The 10696-nt window shown below is 50.2% G+C and overlaps 1 protein-coding gene across 1 annotated transcript in view; it reads right to left on the bottom strand.

Annotated features, from left to right (window-relative positions):
• MMP17 (matrix metallopeptidase 17 (membrane-inserted)) overlaps positions 1 to 10627 on the bottom strand; it is a gene marked incomplete at both ends in the record, with an annotated part of 19498 nt that extends 8871 nt beyond the window's left edge. Inside the window, 3 exons of the mRNA XM_008944519.1 lie at positions 2391 to 2674; positions 8461 to 8587; positions 10495 to 10627. Coding sequence (XP_008942767.1) covers positions 2391 to 2674; positions 8461 to 8587; positions 10495 to 10627 — 544 coding nt within the window. The remainder of the gene's footprint in view (positions 1 to 2390; positions 2675 to 8460; positions 8588 to 10494) is intronic.
• Positions 10628 to 10696: the final 69 nt, after the last annotated feature.

Below are 10696 nucleotides of genomic sequence, written 5' to 3'. Positions count from 1 at the left end.
TTTGTTGAATTAGTTCCAGGTTTTTTGTTTGTTTTCTTTTTTCGTCAATCTGAACTGTTCATTTTGTCCTTTTTGGTATAATCAACTCAAAATTTCATGCAGCATTTTCATGAGTATGATCTACTTTCTGACTAATTATGCCAAAGTGTCTTTTACTCTTCTCCCAAATTAATAATGATAGGATGGGAGGAAATGGCCTCAAGTTGAGCCAGGGGAGGTTTTGATTGGATATTAGGAAGAATTTCTTCACTGAGAGAGGGGTTGGGCACTGGAAGTGGCTGCCCAGGGAGGTGGTGGAGTCATCAGCCCTGGAAGGGTTCAAAATACGAGTGGATGTGGCACTTGAGGCTATGGTCCAGTGGTTAGGGAAATGCTGGGATGGAGATTGCACTTAATGATCCTAGAGGTCCTTTCCAGCCACAGTGATTCTATGATTCTGTAACGTGGCTCTGCATGCTGCTGCCCTGGCCAAATCCCCTGCACACAGACACAGAGCTGTTCACCTGCCCATCGGCCACCCACCCTGCTCTTCTAACTGCTGTCCTGGCTGGAAATGGCAGGAGCAGCAGGTGACCACATCCAGCTTGTTTCCAGAGGACTTGCCCTTCCTCTCCCCTTCCACACTTTGTGCTGGTGGGGCTGCTCCCTTGGGCAAACCCTTTGTGCTGCACCTCTGGGGTCTGCTCCCTTGGGCAAACCCTTTGATCCCCACACACCACACTGGGCCCTTCGTTGAACGTGGATACCTCCTCTGGTAACTTTTTTTCCTCACTCTGAGCTTTCTCTACTCTCTTTCCCCACATTTCTTCATTTGCAGCCCAACCCCTAGTACCTCACACCACACCCACACACAGACCCATCCCGAGCTGCCCTCGGAAGCTGCACGGGACCAATCCTGCTCCATGCATCCCCAGCCCCCATGCCACTGCTGCCCCTCTGCCCAATTCTGCCTTTTTCCTTGATGGCAATTATTTACAGTGCCTGTAAACCACCAGGATTTTTATAACCTCTGCTGCTTCCCCCGGCGCTAGGAGAGAACAAGACATATGCTTCCTGACATTTTAATGCCAAACTGACAGCCTTGGGGATATTTTTGTATCACCTACTGAGCTGTTATTTTTTAATCACGAGGGAGAACCAAATAAATAAAAGATGAGGCTTGGATAGCTCCAACACCTTCAAGATAGAGGTCAGCTTCCTCACCATCAGGATCATCCCCTCGTCCCTTGGCAGTGCTTGGAGGGGTCCTCCCACAGGGCCACCAGCCCTGAGCTTGCTCCTCCAGGTGAACCTTTTTCACAACCAGGCTTCCCAACCACCAGCTACAAAAGGGGCACCACTCCTTACTTCATCACGTAACACATCTGCTGTGGCAAGCTACCAGACCTCAGCTCTTGCCTCTGCCATCTATGTCTGCAGAGCAGAGCTCCTGGGGCTTTTTTCTTCCCCATTAGACCCAATGGTTGGGGTTGTGCAGCAGCATGAACCAAGGAGCAGGTTCAATCCTGAAGGATTAGCCTGTCCAGATCTTTAGCCTTAACCTCAGACCTCCTCCAGCACGTCTGGTGCACACTCCTGCCTGCAAACCCTCAGCGGGGATGGGCTGAGGTCAACTGCTGGTCAGGGAGGAGGGGGTTGGGGAGAAAGAAGGTATTAGCTGTTTTCAGATAAGATGATTAGATCTAAACGAAATCATTAAGCTGAAGCAGCAGGAGCCCACTGGGAGGCTGGTGGAGGAGGTGGCGTGACAAATAAATTAGCAGCTGGTGACTGCAGAGGAGACACTGGCTCAAAACGCGACTGACACAAAGGTTGGGGACCTGATCCCCACAGATGGCTCACACAGCTGAGGAGCACTCGTTTCTGAACGTCCCTCTGCTTATTAAAACTCTGCTCTAGCCAGATGAGATGAAATAAAAGAAATAAAAAGAATAAAACTGTAACTTGCAACCATCCCCATGTCAGGTAACGGATGTGTGATGGCAGGAAATACCTAGTGTTCTCAAGGGGCCTTTTCCCTGCAGACCACAGAGCTCTTCCCATGCAGGCCAGCTTATAAATATACTTTAAAAATAGGAACCTGGGACATGTGACAGCAAAGCCACCCAAAAGACACCCCAGAGAACGCAGCCCCTATCCCAGAGCTCCAGCACCTGAGGCGATGGACAGAAACACAAAAATGCCACCGAGGCTTCAAGGGACATAGAAGGTCCTCAATGCTAGGTGTTATCCTCCTGCTAGCAAGGCAGAGTTGGGAACCAGAAGAAGAGGCCAGGATCTCCATGCCTGGGGTGAAGGTGTAACAGAGGCTAAACCACTCTAACCACTAAAGCAGAAGAGGGAAACTGGGAGCCCTCGGGTTTGGCTGCAGCTCTCCCTCCTTGACCTACCCGACGATCGGAAGGTCCAGTACTCATCATCATCAAAATGAGTGTCTCCTGCCGTGTGGTGGTCTCCAGGGAAAAAGGCATGTGCCACTGTGCCCCCGGGCCCGTCGAAGGGATAGCCGTCGTTGTGGTCTGCCTTGGAGAAGTCTATCTGGATGTCGGCGTTGTTCCCCGCCACTTCGTGGAAGTTCAGGGGGGTGATGTCACTCCAGACCTTCAGGGCATAGTACATCAGGGCTCGGACGGTGTCGTGGCCCAGCTGGGACTCCTTTGGGAAGGTGCGAACTCTGGAACAGGGCAGAAAAGAGGATGGGTCAGCAGCGTGAATGATCTTCTCTGAGGAGCACCAGGAAGGGGCCTGCAGGTGCCTGTGATGTTACACAGCCTTGGTGAGGCCTCCAGAGCTCTTAGCACTCCCCCAAAGCATCCCAACACCCTTTAAAAACAGGTCTTTAAGTCTTGGGATCACCTTGGATGACGAGCTATGAGGATTTCAGATGCTGATTTTGGGTCTGCTGGAAATGCCAAGCCAGTCTTGCCTACTAGAGCGTGAAACATCCCATGTGTGAAACACAAGCAGGATTGGAGCCCTGTTATCTCCCAGTCCTGCTGTACCAGGTGGCAGTGAGCCTCAGAGCCGCTCTTCATGCTCTGCTGCCCTTGCCCAGCCTCGGAAACACCAACACCACATTGGGGTTTCTTTGTCCCTTTCCAGAGCTTGCCCACTGTTTCTTTTCAGGCTCCCTTTCAGACCTACTGACAGCTATTTTCTCCCCACTTACTCGTTCCAAGTGCAACCCAAATATGCAAAGATTATTGACTTCTGAAGCCTTTGCACCACACATAGGCCCATCACTCTTCCTGCCACAAACAGTGGGATAATAATTCTTATTACACACGCAGAGAAATCCAGTATGGATTTGCTGCCTCCATATATTTCCCAGCCTGTCTGCTGGAGGTATAAAATATACAATGAAGCCAGTACACTGCCAGCAGTCTCTGAGGCTGCAATCCATAACGAGGAGGAAGAGGGAAGGATGCATTTCATGTAAATCACATTCCAAATGCCTCCAGCCTGTTGCCTGCAGGAGCCGGGTTATCTGGTGGAGCACTGTAGTTGAGAAGCTCTTTTCTTGCTTCTTGGCAGAAGCAGCATCCATGAGCAGGGGCTTCTGACACTGCTGCACCCACCACAGGGCTCTTCTAGCTGCTGCAGCAGCGTGGTGCCCAGTGGTGCCCAGCTCTGCCTTGCCCTGGCAGAGAAGGCAGGTGGGACAAGCCATGTGCTGGCATTTGCCCTGCAGCTGCACAGTTCAAACCACCCTTTTGCTCCGAGCTGGCATGAAAAAAGTCAATGTTTCCTGTATAACCAAACCTTGAGAAACAATCCCTAATATTGCTGATTTAATAGAGGAGGTGAAAAGGCAAAGATGCAACAAGGCACCTTGGTTTCTACAAGAGTATGTTTAGATAATCTTTCATTGACAATTTTGGCAAAAATAAACACACTCCAGGAAAATGCACTGTTGACTGAGTAATTATTGACAAAAACCAATCCTGCTGGAAAATTTCTGGCCAGCTCTACCCTGGTAATAACAGAGTTTATTTCTTGTGTACCAGCACACCAACCAAAGCGTTCATGAAATATTAAGGGCTTGACAGAGTTTTTGAAGCCACAATTATGATCACCTCACTTGTCTTCCTGCATAATACAGCTGAGAGAGCATTACTCAGTATTACACCACTCCACCAATGTGGAGGAATGACCCAGCTAAACCTCTGGACACTATTACAGGTGCCAGAAAGGGACCTCAGGCCACTCAAGCTCTTCCTATGAGTAGTGATTTGGGTACTGGGAGTCACCATAAAGCAGAGATGGGGGTAGAAACTACCTGCTAACTGAGGTTGGGTGCTCTTGCTTTCACAAATGTCTGCATGAATCCCATACCTTCAGAGACGTGCAGCCCAAGGTGGGTACTACCTCCTGACCTGGACAAAGCTACTGAGGGTTAAATCCAGGACACAACAAAAAAGCACTCATGAGAACAAGCACAAATCTCAGTTTATCTGGAGAGCTTGGGAACCCCGTCCTGAAGATGGTGGGAGAAAGATGAGTGTATGAGGCAAAACAAATCATAGTCAGATTAGCAAAAATTACTCGTACCTACTCCTTTGCTATCCCTAAACTATTCTAGGCAAAGAGAACCCTTAACTACTAAACTAAATGGGTTAGCATCCAGGTAGCATCAGACAATCACAGGACTTCAAACAAAATGCATTTGTAAAGAAGACAGCATGGAGGTACAAAGAGCAGCAGTATAGGATTAGAAAAGACCATTTTCAAGTGATTTTTAATTTCTAGAAGAGACTGTGGCTGGCTGTAAACCTCTGCACTACAAAAGTAGGCCACGTGATTTCAAGATATTCTTTAACTAGGTGCCTTCATCTTCCACAACACTCCTCTTAGGTAAACCCTTTGCTGCTTTAATCTTCACTGACTAAGTCTACTCCAGGAATTATGACCTACCTTGAAAATCTCAGTGCCTAGGGCATGGACTCAGATTCAGGGACATAACCACCTCTTCCCTGCTCAAGCCCTGCTTGACCATGTGAGCTGCTTTTCTTTTCTTTCCCTCCATACCCAATTGTAGAGTGAGGGCAATAAATCTGCTTTCTCTTGTAAAAGGACAGTGGATGAAAAGCCCTGTCTAAAGAGACAAATGTTATTAACATTCATCCCAACCCCTGACTCCAGAAACATTAGATTAAGGCAGAGAGTATCGATACTTATTTTACTTCTTATAAAAGGTCCTGCACCTCTGAGCTGACCCACATTTTATTAACACGCTGCAGGTGTAAGTGAAAAATCCCCTGTCCTTTATTCATTCCCACTGTCGTTTTTCAAGAGAATCCCAGCAGGGTTTTTCAATTCAGCATCTGGTTTGATTGCTGGAGCTCTGCTAATTGTTTTCAATGAGATTAGGAGAAGACTTAAGCTGATAGGATGTTCATGGGTATTGCATTATCCAGCTCCACTGAAAGGGAGGCACATTTCTAAAGTCAGACAGGTCTATAGAAGCTTCCTCCTCTACCTTGATTATCATTATTATTATTTGTAGTAAATGGTGGGTAGGTAGTCATCAGAAAGCAGTGCTCGTTCTTCTTGGGTGTTAATCCCTCCTGAGACTCCCCTTACAGAGCTCCTGTCTCGGGTAAAGCCTGATGTGACCAACTGGAGAGAAAGGTCTCTCCTCCACGGCCCCTGCCAAACCATAGGGAAGGTGATGAGCTCGTGGTCCTTCTGATTTCTGGGCTCCTTTTTGGGTTTTATGCTCCCAAAGACAAAAATGGAAGAGCACTGGTGATGTATGAGAAATCAATTGGTTAAAGAAAGCACCTTCCCCTTCCGCAGCCCTGAGACCACGGAGAAATAAAATAAATGCCAATAACTGCCAAACACAGCAGGCAAAGGATGGCCTGATAAACCTGAGAAAATCACACTGATTTTTCTGGGTGGGGGGAGGGAAGAGGGTGCAGCTGAAAGGGTGGATGCTTGCTGCCATGGCAAAGGGGAACAGCTGCTCGGGGGGCTGCTGGAGCAGGATGGCTGCACTGGGCTGCCCACCCCAGCCCAGCCTCAGGCCCCCTGCCTGCACCCTGCACCAGCCCTTTGGGGCTTTGCCCCACCAGGGTCCCACTTGCCTGCGATGGGTGAGTTACTAGAGCCCTAAATCAGCTCCTGCCCCCCTCAGGCATCTGCCACCCCCACACAACGGGGGGCACGGCTGCCTGTGACCAGCTGGGCTCGGACTGGGATGTCACCAGCTGGTGGAGGAAAGCAGGAGGATCAGATCCATCACGGGGCTGGGGACATGGTACCAGGGGCTGTCCCCATTGCACACCTTTACCCTGCAGTCCCTGCCTGGCAGGTGCCATTCTGTGCCTTAGTAAATCCACATCTCAGCTCAGGCCAGGGACGTGAGGATGGGCAGAGACTGACAGATGTCACCATCCTCCACTGCCTGCCCTTGCTCCAGCCCCAGCACGTCCTGAGCATCGCAGCTCAACGACTGCAGCTTTGATCGAGCGCCACCAGGGCCTCCTCCTTAGCTAAAGACAGATGAAAGTCAGCTCTGTTTGGCACCGGGCTGAGATTTCAGCAAGGAAAAACCTGGTGAATTTAGAAAGCTGAGCTTGGCGGCTCCCTCCCACCCAGGGGAGTTCAGAGCACCCAGAGAGGGGGCACAGCCCTGATGCTGCACTTTCCAGCCCTGCAAGGAGACTGGGACAGACATACTGGCTGCAAATTCCGCGTCTGGGGGGCATAACTAGAAGCAATAAAGCACAATTAGCAAAAGAAACCCCAGGCTGCAGATGCGAGGGGCCCTGGCCGTGGGCAGCTCCCAGCAGAGGGCATCCACAGCACGCTGCTGCCTGCAGCCCAAACCCATCCCAGCACTGCCTCGGCGCCTCGCTGCACCCCGCTACCTACACACAATGCAGGGAAAATAAAATTCATTTCAAAAATCCCATGAAAAGGAGATTTATGGGCTGTAATATCCAGGCAATTTCCCACGGAGATGAGGCACAGAAGACCGTAGGTGTCTGATGCTGTACTGGGATGCTCTGAGGCTGGACCACAGGCTGTGCAGGATGCAGCCTGTACTGTTTTGTCCCCTGAGCCCTTCAGTCCCACAGGTTAGCCCTACTCAAGGGTAAAAAGAAGAAATCTGGGCAACGTGCATGCCTACAACATTTTGTTTCCAAACACTGCCTTCTTCATCAGTGCCAGTGACCATCTTTCCGTGCAGCTTTGCTTATCTGTTTATTCCAGCCCTTCAATTGCTCAGGTTTTTCTACAATTTTTAAATGCATGGTATACTAGAATTTGGTTTGGTTTGGTTTTTTTAAAACATCTTCAATCAATGTGTAAAAGGTAAGTGTGTAAAACTTTATGTTTCTATTGGCTGAATTTCATGGCAGTTTCAAAAAAGCTATTTTAATCTCAAGTATTAGATGTAAATACTGTGTTGGAGGTTCTATAATGCTATAGCCTTCAGTTGGCTTATACAACCTCCAGTTATAAAATACAGCCCTGCCTTGAACAAAAGCCAAGATCTTGGAAAGGATGAAAGAGTAAAAGGCAGAAATGAGTTTGTCGGGAGATCGATTTTTTTTATGTCATCCACATAAAATTGTCTCAGACCTAACCCCCCTTTTTATGGCAGTCTTTGTCGCAGCATCAGGGTTCCCAGGGGGTGGGAGGTGGGTGGTGTCCCAGGGCTGTGTCCACCAGAACAGCCTGACCCCTTCTCCTCTCCATGCTTCGCTCCAGCCTGGGACTGTGGGCACTGGAGCTCGGGTTCATCCAGCCCAACAATGCTTGGAGGAGGGCTGTGCCCGAGCCATGCCCCCTGCACTGGCTCTGGCAGCTTGCAGGACATCAGAGCAGCTTTTACTGCTTCACCCCAAGGGACATCTCCTCTCTGAAATAGGAAATTTATTTCTCTTACCCATCAAGAAGGGGCTGATCGACATGGGGACAGGCTGAGCTTCCGTAGCGTGGGTCACTTCACCGTGAGAAGCCATCCATGAGCCAAAATTGTTTCTTACTGAAGCTCAATTAAGTTTATCTTTGCTGAAAATAAGGTCTTAGAGGGATGTGCTGGAACATGGACCAAATCCCTGTAAGGCCACAGCTTCAACACATGTCACAGCGAGAGCCAAGCTGAGATTTGTTACTGCAGTGGGAGGTGGACTCGCTCTAGGGGCTATGTCAGGATCGAAGAGAAGTTTGTTATTAATAAGGAGATTTCTGCATAGCATCCCCCTGTGTTTTCAGGATAGCACGAGTGCCTCATGGTACTCACTCTTCTTGGAGGAAAAATCACTGTGGCACATGGTCTTTGAGGGGGAAAACTGAGTCCCAAAAAGCAGAGGACTTGGTGGGACAGAGATCAGCTTGTTTGCCATCTGTGACCCGCAGTCCTGGGAGGGAGGGGTTTCAACCCATCACCCTGAAACTCATCACAAAGCCCTGTTTCCATTTCCACAGGGGAGGAAGAAGTCCTACCTCCAAGACAAGTTCCTTTTGCTCCACTTGGTGAGAGCCTGGGTGAATCTCTTCCTCCTGCTCTCCACAGCAGTGAGGTCGGGCAGTGAGCAGCGAGGGGTCTTCATCAGCTCCAGCGTGGCCTCGTCTAGGGTTGGGGGAAAATTCAGAAATCATGGGAATGGTGGGTTAAGAAATCCCAGGGAGAAGGGAAGGGTGCAGGGAGAAGGGAGGGGAAGTGCTGAGGATGCATCAGCAGAGCAAAAGGCAGTGCCTGGGAGCCCCTGGGGCATGGTCCTGGCCCCAGCATCACCCATGATGCCACGATGAGGTGCTGAGCCCCCTCCGTGCCATGGGGGCACCCACCAATGGCACCAATTCTTGCTGAAAAGGCATTTCCTCAAAGCACCCCCCAGCTGGAGCTGTCAGGAGGTGAGGGGAAATGACACCCCCGGATGGGGGGTTAGGTGCTAGCTCTGCTGTTAGCATCCACAGCCAGGTTTATTGATTTCAACAGAAAATGCAGCAGGTTACCTCCTGTGTGACACTTCACAGATCTCGAAAACTGGTGTGGAAAACCACTTGTGGCCAGCTTTGATTATAAAACATAATTTTTTAATTATTCTGTTTTGTTCTCTCTTGCTTAATTTCCCATTATTCCTCTGGCAAAGCAGAGAGACAGCCACATGTAAATAAATTATCTCTCTGTTCAGCTAGGAGCTCATTTGGAAAATGTTCATATTCCTTCTTATTTATTTCTAAAACCAAATGCAAACTTAAAGCTCCTATTCCCACCTGCTGAAAGGCAGACGAGTTGTCTCTTCACCCCTTTTCTATGCTGGCTTTACCTCTCCACTTTGTTTTCAGATGCAGACCCATGTCCCTGCCCTGGGCACCCCCCAAGCCCCGTTTTGAACACCTCCTCCAAAAATGAAAATAAGAGTGTAGTTGAAAAGTGATCCTTGCTGCCGGGCCTCCTGCAGCTTCTGATAAGGTGGAGGAGAGATAATTGCCTGTGCTCAATTAAGAGCAGGGAGGGAAGGTCCCAGCGACGGGCCAGCGGTTGCTGGAGTGGCAGCTGCTCCAGGGGACCAGTGAAGGGCTGCCGGGGGCACCAGCACGGATGGAGATGTGCCTACTAATTAGTGGCTCCTTGTTAATTCTGTTCCAAGCAGAAGAGGGAGGGGAGCAGCCAGGCACCCTTCTGAGGCTGGGGAGATGCTGGCTGCCTCCTGCCCTCGGGAGGATGTGCAGAGGGACAGCCCCAGCTGTGCCATGCCACACGCCTGGCCTCGGGCTGCTCCCTCCCAGCCAGATGTGGCTGCCACATCAGGCAGAAGCCCCCCCCTGCCCCCACACAAGGCAGAAGCCACCCCCTGCCCTGTCCTGCTGGCCACCCGAGCTGCTGGGGAGGGTGACAGGCTCTCAGCTGCCCGGGGGTGACCACGGCAGGGTTGGGAGTGGCTGTGGCTCAGAGAGAACCAAGGGGACTCCCACCAGCCCTGCAGGCACCTCGTGGCTCTGTGTGTCACAGGCTGGGGTGAACAGCACCAGGGTGATGTGACACTAGCTCTGTCCCCACCCTGTGCCCCAGTAGGGAAGAAACGAGAATACATACAGATACAAATTATAGACAAAATAGACAAAATTTGTTCAACCCAACGTGATGCTGCAATTAAGGACAACCTATCAGCCTTAGTTTCTCTGTTTTGGGTTTGATCCTTTGTTTTTTATTTGTTTTTTCCTTGTTTTTTTTCTATTTTTTTTTTTTTTTTTTTAGTACACCAGGAGTTATTTTAAGCACGACAGGAACCCCAGGGGTGTGTGGGTCTGGTGAAAGAATTGCTTGCCTCAGGTTCTTGAAAGCACAAGGCAACAGAGCACCTGAGCCATGTAATTACTCTTACAGCTGCAAACTGGGCCATATGTTACCCCCACATCAGCTTTTCCTGGAGATGATGCCACTCCACAACCCAGCACCAAGGCCCCTCTCCTCCAGGACCTGCGAGGAGCCACCCCTGTGCATCAGAGAGAGGAGGGGTCATGACCACTGACCTAGGACCCCCGTGGCCTCGAGCCCCCCGAACCTCTGCATGGCAGTGATGGCCTTGGTGAGCTCCTCCTGCGTCTGCAGCTGGCCCGTGACGGGGTCCGGAGGAGGCAGATACCCAAATCTCGTCAGCCAGTCCTGCGAAACAAGCAGATGGGGGGATGAGGAAAGGAGAAGAAGGAAATATAATGCTCAGGGAGGGAAAGA

This window comes from Merops nubicus, unplaced genomic scaffold (genome assembly GCF_000691845.1).
Source record: "Merops nubicus isolate BGI_N331 unplaced genomic scaffold, ASM69184v1 scaffold33777, whole genome shotgun sequence".
Classification (NCBI taxonomy): Eukaryota; Metazoa; Chordata; class Aves; order Coraciiformes; family Meropidae; genus Merops; species Merops nubicus.
Note: the sequence above shows the minus strand (reverse complement) of the source record. Positions and strands in the feature narration are given on the sequence as shown.